Raw genomic sequence first — 21,086 nt, forward strand, 5'->3', positions numbered from 1 at the left:
TGGCATTACAATTACATGGCATTTCATTATAAAAAGGCGTTGGTTCGTATTCAGTTGTTAGATAGAAAGCTTATTATGGAAAAAGGGTTTCTTGATAGAGTGGAGGATAATGTGACTGTCCGAACTTGGACTGAGATGACACAGCGCGAAAAAGGCCATAGTTTGGCTGAAGGATACGTATCAAAATTATGGGACTTCACCCGTGTTAGCGTAACCCAGAACAACTTGCAGGAGTCGAAAGAGATTTGGGATCAGTGAAATAATGAGGTTAGACAGTTATTCTATTTAAATTATGTGGATTTGCCTTATTTACTTGATATGAAGATAGAAAAGCGTCTGTTTCGAGCTCTTGCCCAGTTTTAGAACCCGGCCTACAGTTGCTTCACATTTGAGAATGTTGATTTGGTGCCTATAATAGAAGAATACATAGCTTTACTTCAGTGTTCGAAGATTCTAGTGGACAAAGTCTACTCGAAAGCTGTAAATGCACCAACTTTTTTGAAGAGGTTGATGAATATAACAGGGATGAGTGAGCAGTGGGTTACAGCTCGGATTAAGCAAAAGGGGGATAGCAAGTGCATTCCTTGGAAAAATTTAAAGGACCTTATTTTAGCGCACCCAGATGCGAGGAAGAAGGTAGATGTATTTGCTTTAAGTATATATGGTTTGGTTGTGTTCCTTAAGGCTTTGGGACATGTTGACGAGGCGGTCACTGACTTATTTAGTCGACTTGATAAGAGAGTTTACACCAGTCCCAGCACTTTTGGCAGAAACCTTCAGGTCACTGAGTGCATGCCAGAGAGCGGGAGAGGGTAGATTCATATTGGGTCTTCTCTGAAAGTTATTCACCATTGAAGGAGATATTGGCTACACCAAGGAGGGATGATATATCGAAAGAGAAATGGATGGTAATTTTTTAGAATTTACAAGAGGAGGATATCGAATGGAGAGCTCCGTGGTTGCTTCCAGATGAGATCCTATATCGGTGTGGGGATTTTGACTGGGTTCCTTTGCTTGGAATTTGGTGAGCTGTTGGTTATGCCCCATTGCTAGTGCTAAGGCAATACAGGGCAAGGCAGTTTTTACTCGCAACTCAAGGACTGACCGAGTGTGAATTCTCGTATAGGGGTGATGGTTACAAAAAGAGAGTTCGTGAGATGGTCAGTGTATAGAGTTATACTCGCCGAATGAAGAGATTTACTGTGGGTCTGATGATAACTCCCGAGTATAGTGAATGGTGGGTTAAGAGGATCAACGATAACATCCCTAGGCCAAGTCAGGAAAATACTCAGTTGATAGAGGAGCATTTGCGTGTTGTCCTTTCTGAGCTGGAAATCATAAAATAGGACTTTGAAAGAAGAAATGTAAAATTAGAGAAGAAAATAGAGCAAATGGAGGAAGAAAAGGTGAATTTGAGTCTGGATGTAGATGTTCAGAAGCTCGAGGCTGATAAACTAAGGAAGGGGAAGAATAAGGTCGAAGAAGAACTAGATAGCTTGAAGACGGATTACAAGAAGCTGCGTATGTCAATGATAACTGCCGGGCTTGAAAAAACTTCAGAGCAGTGGAGTGAAGAAATTCGAGAAGAAAGAAATAAGTCAGACTGGTGGGAAAGAAAATTTCAAGAGGTTCAAGCACGAAATGAAGCATTAGAAAAGAGCTTGTCAGAGAGCCAAAAGGAAAAAGGCGAACTAAAAGACAGAGTGGCTGAGTTGGAAGGGTCTCTTCGTCAATATAAAAGTCGAAATTCTGTAGTAGAGCTAAAGGCAAGTCTAAGCAAGATTGAAGAGATGAAGAGTAAAATAGAAGGTTTAGAAGCAGCATTGCGAAATTGTGAGGTTCGGATTGAGCATCTAGAGGCAAATGAGAGTAGTCAGAATGAGCAACTTCATTAATTTCAAAATTAAGTTAGAAACGTGGATCATGTTATGGGAGAAGCTGTGGTTCAGATTCGAGAGGTAGCAGATCACCTACAAACATTTGCAGTATAGGCCGACACGTTGAGCGTGAAGTATGAATTAGAGTCAGACCGGAGACAAGAGTTGGCCTCGTTACTTAAGAAGATTAAGGTCTTAAGTATTAGGGCAAAGCCTTATTTGTAGCCCATTCTATGTAAAGAGATTTATTTTCTAATAAAGTTTTCTAAAAGTAATTGAAATTAGAATTGACGCCTTTTTGCATTCATTTTCATACATCGCATCATATGTATTAAAAACTATTAAAGGGTTCTAATTAAACAAAATAGTTCCTCAGTTAACCTGGAAGCTCACCAGCCAACCCAACACCGTTACGGAACACGAGCGAAATCAAAAAGTATGGATCAAAGATTAGAAAAGCTTGAACAGTTCTAAAAAAAATGCAGGATCAACTTTAGCAGCAAATGCAGGATCAACTTCAGCAGCAAATGCAGGAGCAGCTCGGGAAGATCCAGCAGAGTATGATGGACAAAATGATGGAATCTCAAGGGAGCATGATGACATAGTTAACGCGACTTTTGACTGAAGGAAAGGATAAAGGAAAGAGCCCTATGGCTAATGTCGAAGAGGAAGGTGATGATGGACCCCTGTATCCTCCAGGCTTTACTCCCCCACATGCGCAGCCCCAAGCGGAAGTATACCCGCGCAAATATTCTGTTACAATTAGGCCTCAACAGGTTCAGACCGATCTTCGAGGTCAATAAATTACCACCGAATCAAGCTCTAGCCCTGGGAATAATCCTGTCAATTCTGTTATCCTCGATTTCGATGAGGCGGTTGAAAAGGAAAAAGTGAAAGAAGAATTGCTAAAGCAATTTGAGGAATGGTGGAAGTGGGTTGAAGAGAAGTTCAAGGCAAGGGAAAGCACTGAGAGATACGGTAGGATTGATGCTAAGGATTTGAGTTTGGTTCCAGATTTCGTACTCCCTTACAAGTTCAAGATGTCAGAGTTCGAGAAGTATAATGGGACCAGTTGCCCTGAAGCCCACATCACCATGTTTTGTACGCGAATGATTGGATATGTCAATAATGACCAACTTTTGATACACTGCTTCTGGGATAGCCTCATAGGGGCAGCATCTAAATGGTATAATCAATTGAGCCGTGCTAGGATTAGTTCTTGGAGGGATTTGAAACAGGCTTTTATGAAGCAGTACAATCATGTGGCAGAAATGGTACCTGATAGAATTACCTTGCAAAATATAGAGAAGAAGTTGAATGAAGGTTTCAGACAGTACGCTCAGAGATGGAGGGAGGTGGCAGTTCAGGTCCAACCACCGCTCCTTGAAAGAGAAATGACGATGCTCTTTAGAAATACGCTGAAGGCCCCATTTATCACACATATGTTGGGAAGCGTCCTAAAAATTATTTTTGACATAGTCGTGAGTGGTGAGATTATTGAAAGTGCTATAAGGAGCGGGAAGATTGATATTGGAGAGAATAACAAAAGGCAAGCCTCAAAGGAAAAAGAAAGTGAAGTGAACAATGTGAATACATACAACAAATTGATTACGATGAATCAGCCCAGAAAGGTAGTGGCTAATCAACAGGGTTCATCAAAACAGGAATCTGATACGAGGCCAAGTACTAAGAGGCCTCAGTTCACACTAATTCCAATGTCATATAAGGAGTTGTATTAGAATTTATTCAATGCACATGTTGTTGCCCCTTTTTACTTGACCCTTTACAGCCTCCGTATCCCAAATGGTATGACGCGAATGCACAATTCGTTTACCATGCAGGAATTACAGAGAATTCCATAGAACATTGTACAGCTTTTTAAAAGCTTGTTGAAAAGCTCATCAGTATGGGCGTTGTCAAGGTAGATGATGCATCTAGTACAGGAAATTTGTTACCCAATCACACTGATAGTGGGGTAAACATGATGAGTGAAAATATGGGGAGAAGGGTCAAGGAGAGCATTGCTAAGTTAAAAATTCCTTTGAGGTGGGTTTGGAAAGAAATGGTGGGAAGAGGGTTAATCGTCTCGGATTCAGAGAGAGGTGGTGAGACCCAAAGTTATTGTGAGTTCCATCAGGAGGTGGGACACAAAATTCAGAGATGTGAAGAATTCAGAGCTCTGGTCCAGAGCATGATGGATAATAGAGAAATTGAGTTTTTCGAAGAAGTGGAGGAAAAAGGAAGTATGTGCTCATCGGAGTCAATGACGAGGATTTCAAAGGTTAATCATCCTGTGATTATCATCTCGCGCTCTAAGGTTAACGAGGCTAGGGCACAGGTGACATCGAAGATTGTAATTTAGAAGCTGACAAAATATTCGTATAAGGATAGTAAAAAGGTCTCCTGGAATTATGAGTGCAATATAATAATCTCGGGGAAGGAAGCTTTGGTTAGTGTTGCAAAAGAAATCCAAGTGATAAGTTTTTATACGCGTAGTGAGAAGTACTGCGATTAGATAAATGCTCAAGCAAAGTTGGCGGAAGGAAATTTTTTACTGTAGAGCAAAAGAAAGAGAAGATAGTTGAATCTAGGCCATCGATTAATGAGCCAGTAAAAGAGGAAGAAGCCATTGAATTCTTGAAATTTTTGAAACATAATGAGTATAGTGTCGTAAAGCAGCTGCATAAGCAACCAGCTCGTATATCTGTGTTAGCTTTGTTCATGAATTCGGAGGTGCATAGAAATGTGATGATGAAGGTGTTGAACGAAATGTATGTGGCTAATGATATTTCTGTCAACAAATTGGATCGGTTGGTTAACAATATAAGCGCTGATAATTTTATCTACTTCAATGATGACGAAATACCATCTGGAGGTATGGGGTCTACTAAAGCGCTGCACATTACTACTCGGTGCAAAAGATACATGCTGCCAGGAGTTTTGATTGATAATGGATCCGCATTAAATGTAATGCCCTTATCTACTCTCAATAGGCTACCTGTGGATAGCTCACATATGAAAACGTGTCAAAATGTAGTAAGGACGTTCGATGGAACAGAAAGGAAAGTTATGGGAAGAATTGAGATACCATTGCTGATTGGCTTAAATACTTATGAAGTGGATTTCATTGTAATGGATATCAAGCCTTTCTATAACTATTTGTTGGGGAGACCTCGGATACACTCGGCAGGGGCTGTGCCTTCATCGCTGCATTAGAAGTTAAAGTTAGTGTCAGAGGGACGGTTGGTGACAATAAATGTCGAGGAGGGTATTATCGCGTCAATAACCAGTAATGCACCATACTTGGAGACTGATGATGAGGCGGTGGAATGTTCTTTCCGATCTCTAGAGTTCGTGAATGCAACATTTATTGCTGAGGGGAATAGAATCCCTGTGTTAAAGATATCTAAGACCACAAAAATGGGTCTCCAATTAATAGTGGGAAGAGGAGCTGTATCGGGAAAAAGATTGCGAAGACATCTGCAAGCAGGAGTTGAGGCACCAGTGATGAAAGATAAGTTTGATCGTTTTGGTCTAGGCTATAAACCAGACATAAAACAAAGGAGAAGGGAAATAGAAAAAAGACGTGAAAAGAGAAGGGCACGCCTAAGTGGAGATGAAGTTAAGTGGGAGCCTATGGTTTTTCCTCACATATCCCAGTCCTTTGTATCAGGGGGTTCATTTATCCTGAACAAAGAATGCTTAAAGAGGAAGGTCTTGAAGAAAAGTTGGGAGAGGTTCACATAAATTCCATAGACACAATTAAGAGAAAGACATTGCTAGAGATTCGCCCTTATAAACCTGGAAGTGAGCTGAACAATTGGACTACGGAAGAGATTCCTGTAGTTTTTAGAGCTTGTTCAGAGTAAATGTTCAGAACATCCTTGTTGTTTTTGACTTAAAAAATAGGAATTTCTTTATGGAATATGCACATGTTGAACTTTATGATTCTAATAAATACACTTTTCGTATTCATTTTTGAGCCAGTAGTCTTTTTATTCTTTTTCGAGTAATTATTCTTTTATTCTTTTTCCACATCATTCTTTTATTCATTCATAATCATATTTGTTCATAAATTCATACATTCTTTGTATACTCTTTGGCACCTACCATAGGTCCCCGGATATTAATGATATGAATGACGCTGTTTCAGACTCAGAATCCCCTTTTGAGCAAGACATGTGTTTAGAAGGATCACATGATTTTAAAGATGGCGTAGACTGTGGTGTATCTCCGGACTTATTGAGAATGATAGAACAAGAGGATAAGCAAATCCTACATCACAAGGTATCATTGGAGATTGTGAGCTTGGATGAGGGAAATTAGGTAAAGATCGGAACTGGCATTACCGCCAGGACAAGGCAAAACCTCATCGAATTACTCCATAAATTCAAAGATGTCTTTGCATGGTCATACCAGGATATGCCCGGGTTAAGCACTGATATTGTGGTACACTGTCTTCCAATAAAAGACGATTGCAAGCCAGTTCAGTAGAAGGTGAGAAGAATGAGGCTCGATATTGTGCTAAAGATGAATGAAGAAGTCAAAAAGCAATTTAATGCTGGGTTCTTACAAGAAGTCAAATATTCAGAATGGGTAGCCAACGTTGTTCCTGTCCTTAAAAAAGATGGGAAGGTGCGAATGGGTGTGGATTACAGGGATTTGAATTGGGCTAGTCCAAAAGATAATTTTCTGTTACCTCACATTGATACTTTGGTGGATAATATGGCAGGCTATTCACTATTTTCTTTCATGGACGGTTTTTCTGGATACAATCAAATAAAGATGCATCCAGAAGACATGAGAAAGACCACATTCATCACTTTGTGGGGAACGTTTTGTTATAAAGTAATGTCCTTTGGATTGAAGAATGTAGGGGCAACTTACCAAAGAGCCATGGTGACTTTGTTTCATGACATGATGCACAATAAGATTAAGGTTTATGTTGATGATATGATTGTAAAATCAAGAACGGAAGAGGAGCATGTTTAAGTTCTGAGGAAATTATTTTTGAGACTAAGAAATTTCCAGCTCAAGCTTAATCCAACAAAGTGCACATTTGGAGCCAGATCAGGGAAGTTGTTGGGCTTCATAGTCAGTGGAAGAGGAATTAAGGTTGCCCCAGACAAAGTCAGGGCAATACGAGATTTGCCTTCACCACACACTCAAAAAGAAGTACGAGGTTTTCTGGAAAGATTGAATTACATTGCTCTGTTTATTTCACAACTAACTGAGAAATGTGACCCCATATTCCATCTTTTGAAAAAGCATAATCCGGGTGTATGGGATGAAAAATGTTAGAAGGCTTTTGACAAATTAAAACGGTGCTTGGCCAATACTCCAATGCTATCACCGCCTAGTCCGGATAGGCCATTAATACTGTATTTAACAGTGTTTGACAATTCCATGGGGTACGTGTTAGGCCAGCATGATGAGATAGGGAGAAAAGAAAGGGCAATATACTATATCAGCAAGAAATTCACTGATTGTAAAGCGAGTTACTCATCTATCGAGAAGTTATGTTATGCCCTGGTTTGGACAACTCAGAGATTACGGGAATATATGTTGTATCATACGACTTGGTTAATTTCAAAGTTAGACCCCTTAAAGTATATGATGGAGTTGACTGCTTTGAATGGAAGGATGGCTAGATGGCAGATCTTGCTTTCTGAATTCGACATAATGTATGTGAGTCAGAAGGTCGTGAAAGGGAGCGCAATAGCTGACTTTTTAGCTAGCAGAGCCTTGGAGGATTATGAGTCTTTGAACTTTAATTTTTCAAATGAGGATTTGATGTATGTGGTAGCTACTGAAGAAAATCCCCAAATGGATTATGTGTGGAAGCTAAGTTTTGATGGAGCCTCAAATGCTATGGGTAACAGAATTGGGGCAATCCTAGTATTTCCAAGCGGAGATCATTATCCTTTTGCTAGCAAACTGGATTTTGATTGTACGAACAATATGACAGAATATGAAGCATGCATTATGGGCATTCGTGCAGCCATCGAATGTAAAATCAAAGTACTAAAAGTGTGTGGGGATTCTGCATTGGTGATATACCAACTCAAGGGAAAATGGGAGACAAAAGACCCTAAACTGATTAGTTATCGAAGGATGGTTCTTGAATTGATGGACGAGTTTGATGACATCACTTTCTGTTACCTTCCGCGAGATGAGAACCAGATGGCTGATGCGTTGGCCACCCTAGCCTCTATGATCAGAGTGAACAAGTTAGATGACATGAGGCCTATTCAGATGAGTATTTTTGAAACCCCGGCTCATTGCTATAGTATTGAGGAAGAGGAAAAAGATGATCATCCCTGGTACCTGAATATATCGCAATATGTAACAACTCGTTAGTATCCAGATCAGGCAACGGAGAATGATAAGAAAGCATTAAGAAGGGTGGCCATTGACTATGTCCTGGATGGGGAGATCCTATACAAAAAAATGAAAGGATCAGGTGCTGTTAAGATGTGTGGACGCAGTGGAAGCTAAAAAAAATTCTAGAGGAGGTCCATGAGGGTATCTGCAGGATGCATGCAAATGGTTTCACAATGGCCAGACAGATCATGAGATTTGGGTACTACTGGTCCAATATGGAAAAAGATTGCATCAATTATGCTAAGAAGTGCCATAAATGCCAAATTTATGCCGATAAAATGCATGCATCTCCTTCACCTCTTCATGTTATGACTTCTCTATAGCCTTTCTCCATGTGGGGTATGGACGTCATTGGGCCGATATCTCGAAAGGCTTCTAATGGGCATCGCTTCATCTTTGTAGTTATTGACTACTTTACCAAATGGGTGGAAGCTACTTCATATGCAAATGTCATGAAGTCAGCAGTTAACAGATTCTTGAAAAAGGAGATCATATGTCGATATGGAATGCCTGAGAGGATCATATCTGATAATGCCCTGAATTTGAACAATACTGTGATAGCGGAGGTCTACAGTCAATTTAAGATCATACATCATAACTCGTCACCATATCTCCTAGAAATGAATGGTGCAGTAGAAGCAGCCAATAAGAATATCAAGAAAATTGTGGGAAAGATGACTGAGATTTACAAAGACTAGCATGAGAAATTACCATTCACCCTCTTTGCTTATAGAACGTCTGTCAGAACTTCGACCGAGGCAACACTTTTCTCTCTGGTTTATGGGATGGAAGCAGTTTTACCTATTGAGGTGGAAATTCATTCTCTCCGGGTATTAGCTGAGTTGAAATTAGATGAGGCAGAATGAGTTCAATCTCGTTATGATCAGTTGAACTTAATAGAAGGAAAAAAGGCTAAAGGCTATTCAGCACGATTAGATGTATCAAAGGCAAATGATGCGAGCCTACAATAAAAAAAGTTCGTTCTAGAGAATCCCACAAGGGGGAGCTAGTGTTGAAAAAGATCCTTCCTATACAAAGAGATTTTAGAGGAAAATGGATGCCAAATTAGGAAGGTCCATATGTAGTAAAGAAAGCCTTTTCAGGGGGAGCTTTAATCTTGAGGGAGATGGATGGCAAGGATTTGTCCAACCCTGTAAACTCAGATTCGGTTAAGAAGTACTTTTCTTAAAAAAAGGGGGAGAGGCTAAAGCGAAAACCCACAAAGGGTGCTTTGAGACCAAAGGAGATTTGAGTTGAAAACCCTAAAAAAGGTGGCTCAAATGTAGATCAAGTGGGGCATCTGGTGATTTTACTATGATTGAATCAGTGAGAAAGGGGACGCGACATCTTGGGGCATCAACAGAGTTCTGTTGGTCTTCTAAGCACATGTCAAACTCAGAATGGTCTTCAAAAAGTCTGCACAGAGAAGTTCAAGCTGCGATATCTGGGGCGCCTAGCCTTCCCACTATTTATATTAAATTTACTGTCTTGGAATACTTTATCCTTTTTTCAAGATACGTGTTTCCAGTCAATTTTTCTTTTATTCTTATTATTCTTGATGATTTATTTATCTCGTATTTTATTCTCAATAAATTTCATCTTGTCCATTTTGATAGCCTTGTTCAAGCATTTTCCATTGAAACAACGATTAATGGGCTAATAATACTTTTACAAAGGAAGTTTTGCACATTACTCTGGAAATTTCTAAATAATATTGGGACCTAAAGCAGAGCCATTATTTAGAATACACCAAGTGCAAGGGTTGAAATGTCTAAAAAGAAAAATTCTAAAGTAAGATTACCCTTTCAGATTTTGTTGTCTAAACACTGACTGAACAAAACAACAAGATGGGGTGTTGGTGACAAAGCTTCATTGAACAAATAAGCAGTGATCACCTTGCGATAAGAAGAGGTTTCCTCAGAGAAGGAAATATTTCATTTGTGCTTAGGCATCTGGTATGACACCCTGAGAATGGTATAAAGGACCAAAGTGCTTCATATTGCGATAAGAGAAGATTGAGAAAAGTCATGTTTTTCTACCCTTGGGTTGCAGTGAATAGATAATACAAATTTTGTGTCCTAGTGGATTAAACTCTGAAGTTTACAGTAGGGGCAGTCTGATTAAGTGTTTCATTGAAGATGCCAGCCAAGCAAGAAGGTGTTGTAGTATGTCAGTGATAAAATCTTAATAAACTTTGAGTAATGATAACCTAAGCGGGATCATTCTTAGAAAAAATAATATTCTACATTCATTCAAATGTCATTTATACACGTCTAGTTAGGAGCATCTAATTCATTCTGATCATGACATCTTAATCACTAGGCATAATTAGGTTCATAGATTGAATTATACATGTAACACCCCTTACCCGAGACCGTTGCCGGAGTCGAGCACGAGGCATTACTTAACTTATCTTACTAATTCGAAGCATAAAAATTTACTTTTGCAAATTATTTTCACTATTTATAGCAAATCTGTCCAATTGCGAAGCAGTCACTAAATTAATTATAACTTGAGCTACCGAACTCAAAATTTAACTCCGTAAATTTTCCTTGAAACTAGACTCATATATCTTTCTACCATAAAATTTTTAGAATTTTTGGTTCTGCCAATTAGTACAGTTTATTAGTTAAAGTCTCCCCTGTTTCACCATTAAACTATTCTGACCTCTTGTTACTAAAAATAACTTTTCTCATTATAGGATTTTCATATGCTATTCCCACTTGTTCCTACAGAAAATAGACTCATTAAGGAATCTAAGCATGTAAATTTAAACTCATAACCATTTTTTACAATTTTAATTATTTTCTAAACTCAGAACAGGGGACTCCAAAAACAGTTCTGACCCTATTTTACTAAAATTTACATATCTTAAAATATAAATTTCCTTTTGCTACACTGTTATTTGTCCATGAAAATAGACTCAACAATATTTAATTCCATATATCATTCATCCTCTAATTCATTTTATACCATCCTAGGTGATTTTTCAAAGTCACGTCACAGTGCTGTCTAAATTCTGTTTCTTTGCAAAATTTTACCCTTTTATGATTTCCATGCATAGTTTATCACCTAAACTTTTATAACAACAAACACTTTCATACTTAACCATTTTAGCAACCATTCATCATCAAATACTTACACATCATTCTTTAGCAAGATCATAAATACAAACATTTAGAATAACTAAATCCCTATACATGCCATAACTCAAACGTGTTTCGACATAAAATACCGAGCAGTTGTGGTTGATACTGTGGACGATCTCCGACTTCTTTAGGATCCTTGAAGTAGCCTTGTAATACTATAAGAAAAAGAGAAATAAAAGACGTAAGCATAAAGCTTAGTAAGTTTACTAGCAAATAAATAACAATATTTAACTTAAATAATTAAACTCAATGTCTATATCTCTAGTTTACTCTTTAGTTAATCTCACACTAGTTCTCTTACTTGTTTACTTAGAATACTTGTGTGCATAACTTACTCAACTCTTGCTGCATCGTTGAACATCAATTGATAGTATAAGAAGTTCTTAAGTCTTACAACTTACCTGAGCTTGCCATTTATGCTTTAAACTGAACTTTCATGAACATGATTCGTTTACAAGCCCGTTGAGCTACATTGGAATAATAAGGATACTCGGGTCTCTTCTGATAATAACATGCCAAAGCCATGTCCAAGACATGGTCTTACATGGGATGTTCTCATGTTGGTTCCCATGCCATGTCCCAGACATGGTTTTATAGGGGACCTCTCATCTCGGTACCAGCAGCATGTCCTGACATGGTCTTACATGGGACCTCTCGTCTAAGTGCCCATGCCATGTCCCGCACATGGTCTTCTGGGGACCTCTCATGATCTTAAGGATGCCAATGCCATGTCCCGACATGGTCTTACATGGGATCTCTTTACCCAAATGTCATGACATTCAGTATCCAGACCATCCTTATGTATCAACTGGACTTTTAAATTTTAATTCTCTATCATTTCATGCTTGGATCATCATCAAATAAATTCATAAAATAAATTCATAATTGCTGGAAATTAACAGCATTAATAATAAATATTGAAATATTGCATTTATTTACCGTAAACTTACCTCGGTACCAATTATAGCCAAATTCACCAACTTAGTCTTCAACTTTATTCTTCCCTTTGCCTAACCTCAAGTTTCGTACTTCTTGATCTAAAATAGTAAATTTAACTTATTTAATAATCACATTCATCAAAACAGCCCACGACTCTAACTTTTTCAAAATTACAATTTTGCCCCTAAACTTTTACATAATTATATTTTTGCCCCAAGGCTCGGAAATTAAACTTCATCTCTTATTCTTATGTTTTATAACATTCTGAACATTTTCCCCTTCTATGGCAACATCAAATTCCCACTCTAACATGTACTTATGAACATTAGGTATTTTTACCGATTATGTCGTTTTACTCGTTTTCACTTAAAATCGCTTAGCAAAAGTTGTTTAACATAATTTCTAGCTTCATATTCTATCATAAAACATCAAAATAAACACTTTTCACCTATGGGTATTTTTCCAAATATAAACCCTAGGTTAAATTATTGCTAGAATAAGCTAAATTAAGCTACTGGGATCTCAAAAACGTAAAGAACATTAAAAACGGGACTTGGGATCACTTACTATGGAGTTTGGAAGCTTCAAAACCCTAAATATGGCTTCCCCCCTTTCTGATTTCGTTCATATGAAGAAGATGAGCATAATTTGCCATCTTTTTCCCTTTTAATTCATTTTAATTACTAGATTACCAAATTGCCCTTAACTTAAAAATTTTCTATTTCACTTATCTCATGTCCATTTTTGTCTACCAAGTTACCAATGGTATAATTACCATATAAGGACCTCCAATTTAAATTTTCATAACAATTGGACACCTCTAACATGTAGAACTCAACTTTTACACTTTTTACAATTTAGTCCTTTTGACTAAATTGAGTGCCCAAACGTCGAAATTTTCGAACGAAATTTTCACGAAATCATTTTGTGAAATTGTAGACCATAAAAATATAAGAAAAATAAAATTTTTCTCATCGAATTTGTGGTCTCGAAACCACTGTTTCGATAACCTCAAATTTGGGCCATTACAACTCTCCCCCCTTTTTAGGATTTTCGTCCTCGAAAATCTTACCAGTAAAGAGATTCGGGTATTGCTTCCTCATTGTCTCTTCCGGTTCTCATGTTGCTTCCTCAATCCCGTGCTTTTGCCATAGCACTTTCACCAGATTTACCTTTTTGTTTCTAAGCTCATTTGTTTCTCGTGCTAATACTTTAACCGGTTCTTCATTATAAGTCATATCCGGTTGAATTTCTACTTCTGTTGGAGTAATAACATGCGAAGGATCTGATCGATACCATCGTAGCATAGATACATGAAATACATTATGAATTTTGTCGAGTTCCGTGGTAAAGCCAACCTAAGCAATCGTCCAATTCTTTCTATAATCTCATATGGTCCGATAAATCTTGGACTCAATTTACCCTTTCGATCGAATCGGAGAACTTTCTTCCAAGGAGACACTTTTAAGAATACTTTATCACTCACCGAAATTCAATCTCCTTCGCTTAAGATCGGTATGACTTCGACGATCGGAAGTCGCTTTAGACTATCTCGAATCACCTTACGTTTTCTTCTTCCGGATCAAATCAACCCCGTGTATCTTCTTTTCACTAAGCTCTGTCCAATATAATGGTGTTCTACATTTTCTACCATACAAAGCTTCATACGGAGCCATTTTAATACTGGACTGATAACTGTTATTATAAGCAAATTCAATCAAAGGTAGATACATTTCCCAATTACCTTGAAACTCTAATACACAACATCGGAGCATATCTTCCAATACCTGAATTACACGCTAAGATTGGCCATCTGTCTGAGGATGAAATGCAGTACTGAAATACAACTAAGTACCCAAAGCTTCTTGCAATTTGTTTCAGAAACGAGACGTAAATCGGGGATCTCTGTCTGATATAATGGAGACAGGCACTCCATGTAGTCTAACAATCTCAGATATATACAATTCAGCCAATTTATCTAAAGAATAATCCATACATATTGGGATAAAGTGTGCGGACTTTGTCAATCGGTCGACAATTAGCCAAATGGCATCTTTCTTCCTCGGCGATAACGGTAACCCAGATACAAAATCCATAGTGATTCTTTCCCATTTCCATTCCGGTATAGTGATTGGCTGAAGCAACCCCGAAGGTACCTGATGTTCACTTTAACTCACGACATACTAAACATCTTGATACAAACTCAGAGATATCACGTTTCATACCTGGCCACCAAGACATCTTTTTCAAGTCATTATACATTTTATTACTCCCTGGATGTACAGACATAGTAATCGCTATGGGCCTCGTGTAGAATCTTCAGATAAGCTCGAATTCTTGGTACACATACTCTACCTCGAATAATAAACAACCATCATCCCATCAAATTTCGAATCATTACGGACTCATAATGTGCCCGCTTAGCTCAGTAACTTTTCATCATTTTTCCGAGCCTCACATATTTGTTGATTTAAACATCGATTTAGCCTTCATTTCAGCTATGATTGAACCATCATCAATCAAGGACAATCGGGTATTCATAGCTCAGAAAGCAAATAGAGATTTCGGCTCAAAGCATCACCTACCACATTAGCCTTACCGGATGGTAATCAATAACCAAATCATAATCCTTTATCGGTTCAAGCCACTGCGTTGTCTCGATTCAAATCTTTCGTGTCATCAAATATTTCAAGCTTTTGTGATCGGATAAATATGACACTTTTCACTATACAAATAATGCCGCCATATTTTCAATGCAAATACAATAGCAGCTAATTCGAGATCATGTACCGGGTAGTTTCTTTCATGTGGCTTAAGTTGTCTTGAAGCATAGGCTATTACTTTATCTTCTTGCATCAAGACACAACCCAAACCATTTAATGATGCATCACTATAAATAATAAATTCCTTACCCGATTCAGGCTGTACTAACACAGGTGCTTTCGTCAACAACTCCTTTAATCGATCAAAACTTTGCTGGCATTTATCTGTCCATTCGAATTTAACATCTTTCTGTAATAAACGGGTCATTGGAGAAGCTATCATAGAAAACCCCTGTACAAATCTCCGATAATAACCAGCTAAACCCAAGAAACTTCTAACTTCAGATACATTCTTCGGTGGACTCCAATTGACAATAGCTGAAATTTTACTCGGATCTACCCCGATGCCTTCATGGATACAATATGTCCGAGAAAACCTACCTCTCAAGCCAAAATTCACATTTATGAATTTAGCATAAAGTTTCTTTTCACGCAGAATTTGCAACACTATTCTCAAATGTTCTGCATGCTCAGTTTCATCCCGAGAATAGACTAAAATGTCATCAATGAAAACTACTACAAACCTATCTAGATACGGTCTGAATATCCGGTTCATCAAATCCATGAATACTGCAGGTGCATTAGTCAACCCAAACGGCATAACCAGAAACTCATAATGCCCATACCTGGTTCTGAAAGCTGTCTTTGGCACATCTGGCTCTTTTACCCGTATCTGGTAATAACCCGATCGGAGATCAATCTTTGAAAATACTGTGGCACCTTTCAGTTGATCAAATAAGTCATCAATTCGAGGCAACGGTACTTATTCTTTATAGTTACCTTATTAAGTCAGCCGATAGTCAATACACAATCTCAAAGACCCGTCTTTCTTTTTCACAAATGAATCGGAGCACCCAAGGTGAATGACTTGACGAACAAAACCTCTCACAACAAGTTCTCAGAATCGTGCCTTTAACTCTTTTAATTCTATAGAAGCCATACGATACGGAGCTATGGAAATTGGGGTAGTTCCTTAATCGATCTATAGAAAATTCCACTTCTCTTTCGGTGGCAACCGGTAATTCCTCCGAAACACATCGAAAAATTCACATACAATCGGCAATCGCAGATCTTTGACTCGAGATACTTTAGTATCCAACACATACGCCAAATAAACATCATACCCTTTTTCGACACACCTCGAGTGACATCATCGAAATTACATCGATAATTCATCCGTTCGATCGATTTAACCAAGTAATTCTCCATTCGCACTTCAAGACAACATATTTCATCTACAATTTACTCTGCGTCATCTTGAGTTAACCAATCCATGCCCAATATCACATCAAACTCATCAAAAGGCAATAACATCAAGTCAACCGGAAACAAATACCTTTTATCATCAAGGATAATTTTACAAACTTTATCCACCATCACAAACCGCCCAGGGGTTCGAGACTTTAACCACAAATTCATGAGGTTCAATGACAAATTTTTAACAAATACTAATTTCGTGCATATATATGAATGTGTAGAGCCAGGATCAATTAATGCAATAACATTAGTGTCATAAAGAGAAAATGTACCCGTAATTATATTAGGAGAGGACGCTCTTCACGAAAGCACGAATATCATATGTTCTCGCGGTGCTCTAACATCCGATCTCATTCTGAATCTCTGGATGCACTCCTATTACTCGCTCCCACTCCGGGTTTCTCTGCGGTCTACCTCTGGTAGGAGCATTTCGATCTCACACTCGTTATCTCTTCTCTTTAGTTGTTTCAGAGACAATCCCGAATAAAGTGATCGGACGCCCACATCCTAAAACAAACATTTTCACCTACTCTACACTCTCCGTGGTGGCGTCTCCCACATTGAGGACATTCCGCCTAGGAGGTCGAAATCTTGTCAAGATTTGCAACCTGTAGTGGTTTGAGCTCTAGAACCTCAAATCTTCGCTTCTGCTTGACCAGGATATCTAGTGGAAAATATGATCCGCTAGAGAGCTCCCTAGGCCTCTTAGATGTAGACTGAAATGATTTACTCATCTGCCTCTTCTTTGTATCCTGTGCTTCAGCTCCAGCTCCAGCTTTGCCTTTCTCTTTTTCTTTTAACAAGTCTTCTACTTTACAGGCTCTTTCTACCAGAACAACAAACTCTCTAATTTCCAATACACCCACTGATAGTTGGATGTCATCATTAAGCCCATCTTCAAATCTCTTGCACATGTTGGCTTCGGTGGATACAAATTCCCGTGCATACTTACTAAGTCTGACAAATTCGCGTTCATATTCAGTCACGGACATTTTACCTTGTTTTAGCTCAAGAAACTCCTTCCTTTTCTGATCTATAAATCTCTGGCTGATATACTTCTTTCGGAACTCCTCCTGAAAGAAATCCCATGTAACCCTCTCACTTGGTACTACTGACACGAGGGTCTTCCACCAATGGTAAGCTGAATCTCGAAGAAGTGAAACAACACACTTCATACATTCTTCCGGTGTACAAGATAATTCTTCAAAAACCCTGATTGTATTCTCAAGCCAGAATTCCCTTGCTTCCTAATCTTATCAACAGGAGGTCTCTCCCTGATAACTATACCTGCAGCTGGAGAAGCTACATAGGGAACCTGTGATTCTTGAGGGGGTGGAGGTCTTATAGCCGGATTCGTATGAACGAACTCGGAAACCAATCAGTCATGGCTTGGAAGAAGGCTTCTCTAGCTCCTCCTCTCTGTTTAACTGATGCAGGTCTTTCACTAACATTAACATCTAGTGGTGCCGTCCCTTCTGCGGAAGCAGGCGCATTACTTTCTACTTCATCTGTACTAGCTCGTTCAGGATCCATAACTATAAAAGAAAACATTTTAAAATCGTCAGGAGTCGTCACACTATCAAAATATATAAGTATGGCATGTATAGGTAGACTCTTATTCATACTGCATATTTCCGAGAATCGACTAAACCTGCTCTGATACCAACAAAATGTAACACCCCTTACCCGAGACCGTTGCCGGAGTCGAGCACGAGGCATTACTTAACTTATCTTACTAATTCGAAGCATAAAAATTTACTTTTGCAAATTATTTTCACTATTTACAGCAAATCTGTCCAATTGCGCAGCAGTCACTAAATTAATTATAACTTGAGCTACCGAACTCAAAATTTAACTCCGTCAATTTTCCTTGAAACTAGACTCATATATCTTCCTACCATAAAATTTTTAGAATTTTTGGTTCTGCCAATTAGTACAGTTTCTTAGTTAAAGTCTCCCCTGTTTCACCATTAAACTATTCTGACCTCTTGTTACTAAAAATAACTTTTCTCATTATAGGATTTTCATATGCTATTCCCACTTGTTCCTACAGAAAATAGAATCATTAAGGAATCTAAGCATGTAAATTTAAACTCATAACCATTTTTTACAATTTTAATTATTTTCTAAACTCAGAACAGGGACTCCAAAAATAGTTCTGAAACTATTTTACTAAAATTTACATATCTTAAAATATAAATTTCATTTTGCTACACTGTTATTTTTCCATGAAAATAGACTCAACAAGCTTTAATTCCATATATCATTCATCCTCTAATTCATTTTATACCATCCTAGGTGATTTTTCAAAGTCACGTCACAGTGCTGTCTAAATTCTGTTTCTTTGCAAAATTTTACCCTTTTATGATTTCCATGCATAGTTTATCACCTAAACTTTTATAACAACAAACACTTCCATACTTAACCATTTTAGCAACCATTCATCATCAAATACTTACACATCATTCTTTAGCAAGATCATAAATACAAACATTTAGAATAACTAAATCCCTATACATGCCATAACTCAAACGTGTTTCGACATAAAATACCAAGCAGTTGTGGTTGATACTGTGGACGATCTCCGACTTCTTTAGGATCCTTGAAGTAGCCTTGTAATACTATAAGAGAAAGAGAAATAAAAGACGTAAGCATAAAGCTTAGTAAGTTTACTAGCAAATAAATAACAATATTTAACTTAAATAATTAAACTCAATGTCTATATCTCTAGTTTACTCTTTAGTTAATCTCACACTAGTTCTCTTACTTGTTTACTTAGAATACTTGTGTGCATAACTTACTCAACTCTTGCTGCATCGTTGAACATCAATTGATAGTATAAGAAGTTCTTAAGTCTTACAACTTACCTGAGCTTGCCATTTATGGTTTAAACTGAACTTTCATGAACATGATTCGTTTACAAGCCCGTTGAGCTACATTGGAATAATAAGGATACTCGGGTCTCTTTTGATAATAACATGCCAAAGCCATGTCCCAGATATGGTCTTACATGGGATGTTCTCATGTTGGTTCCCATGCCATGTCCCAGACATGGTCTTATAGGGGACCTCTCATCTCAGTACAACGCCATGTCCTGACATGGTCTTACATGGGACCTCTCGTCTCGGTGCCCATGCCATGTCCCGACATGGTCTTACAGGGGGCCTCTCATGATCTTAAGGATGCCAATGCCATGGCCCAGACATGGTCTTACATGGGATCTCTTTACCCAAATGTCATGACATTCGTATCCAAAGACCATCCTTATGTATCAACGGGACTTTTAAATTTTAATTCTCTATCATTTCATGCTTGGATCATCATCAAATAAATTCATAAAATAAATTCATAATTGCTGGAAATTAACAGCATTAATAATAAATATTGAAATATTGCATTTATTTACCGTAAACTTACCTCGGTACCAATTATAGCCAAATTCACCAACTTAGTCTTCAACTTTATTCTTCCCTTTGCCTAACCTCAAGTTTCGTACTTCTTGATCTAAAATAGTAAATTTAACTTATTTAATAATCACATTCATCAAAACAGCCCACGACTCTAACTTTTTCAAAATTACAATTTTGCCCCTAAACTTTTACATAATTATATTTTTGCCCCAAGGCTCGGAAATTAAACTTCATCTCTTATTCTTATGTTTTATAACATTCTGAACATTTTTCCCTTCTATGGCAACATCAAATTCCCACTCTAACATGTACTTATGAACATTAGGTATTTTTACCGATTATGTCGTTTTACTCGTTTTCACTTAAAATCGCTTAGCAAAAGTTGTTTAACATAATTTCTAGCTTCATATTCTATCATAAAACATCAAAACAAACACTTTTCACCTATGGGTATTTTTCCAAATATAAACCCTAGGTTAAGTTATTGCTAGAATAAGCTAAATTAAGCTACTGGGATCTCAAAAACGTAAAGAACATTAAAAACGGGACTTGGGATCACTTACTATGGAGCTTGGAAGCTTGAAAACCCTAATTATGGCTTCCCCCCTTGATGATTTCGTTCATATGGAGAAGATGAGCATAATTTGCCATCTTTTTCCCTTTTAATTCATTTTAATTACTAGATTACCAAATTGCCCCTAACTTAAAAATTTTCTATTTCACTTATCTCATGTCCATTTTTGTCTACCAAGTTACCAATGGTATAATTACCATATAAGGACCTCCAATTTAAAGTTTCATAACAATTGGACACCTCTAACATGTAGAACTCAACTTTTGCACTTTTTACAATTTAGTCCTTTTGACTAAATTGAGTGCCCAAACGTCGAAATTTTCGAACGAAATTTTCACAAAATCATTTTGTGAAATTGTAGACCATAAAAATATAAGAAAAATAAAATTTTTCTCATCGAATTGTGGTCCCGAAACCACTGTTCCGATAACCTCAAATTTGGGCCATTACAATACAGGTCATGTTCCCCAGAGAACAAACCGGTGAAACTTCAGCCTTATCTCTCTGAGCAGAGTGGAGTAGGTTGAAAATAGCAGATCTTGTCTTCCTGTATTGGCGTGAAGTAGATCAAGATACCAAACTTTGTCTACACCGGCAAAGAAGTGAGTAGGTTAAAAATGGCAGATCTTGCCTTCCTGTACTAGCAGCGAAGCAGATCGAAGACACCGGTCTTA

The 21,086-nt window shown here is 37.8% G+C and overlaps 1 protein-coding gene across 1 annotated transcript; it reads left to right on the plus strand.

The window, feature by feature from the left end:
- Window positions 1–7,493: 7,493 nt before the first annotated feature.
- LOC105800959 (uncharacterized) lies at window positions 7,494–8,237 on the plus strand. The gene has a single exon (XM_012632309.1). The coding sequence runs from the start codon at window positions 7,494–7,496 to the stop codon at window positions 8,235–8,237; it is 744 nt and encodes a 247-aa protein (XP_012487763.1).
- The last annotated feature ends 12,849 nt before the right edge of the window (window positions 8,238–21,086 follow it).

This window comes from Gossypium raimondii, chromosome 11, assembly GCF_025698545.1.
Source record: "Gossypium raimondii isolate GPD5lz chromosome 11, ASM2569854v1, whole genome shotgun sequence".
Taxonomy (NCBI): domain Eukaryota; kingdom Viridiplantae; phylum Streptophyta; class Magnoliopsida; order Malvales; family Malvaceae; genus Gossypium; species Gossypium raimondii.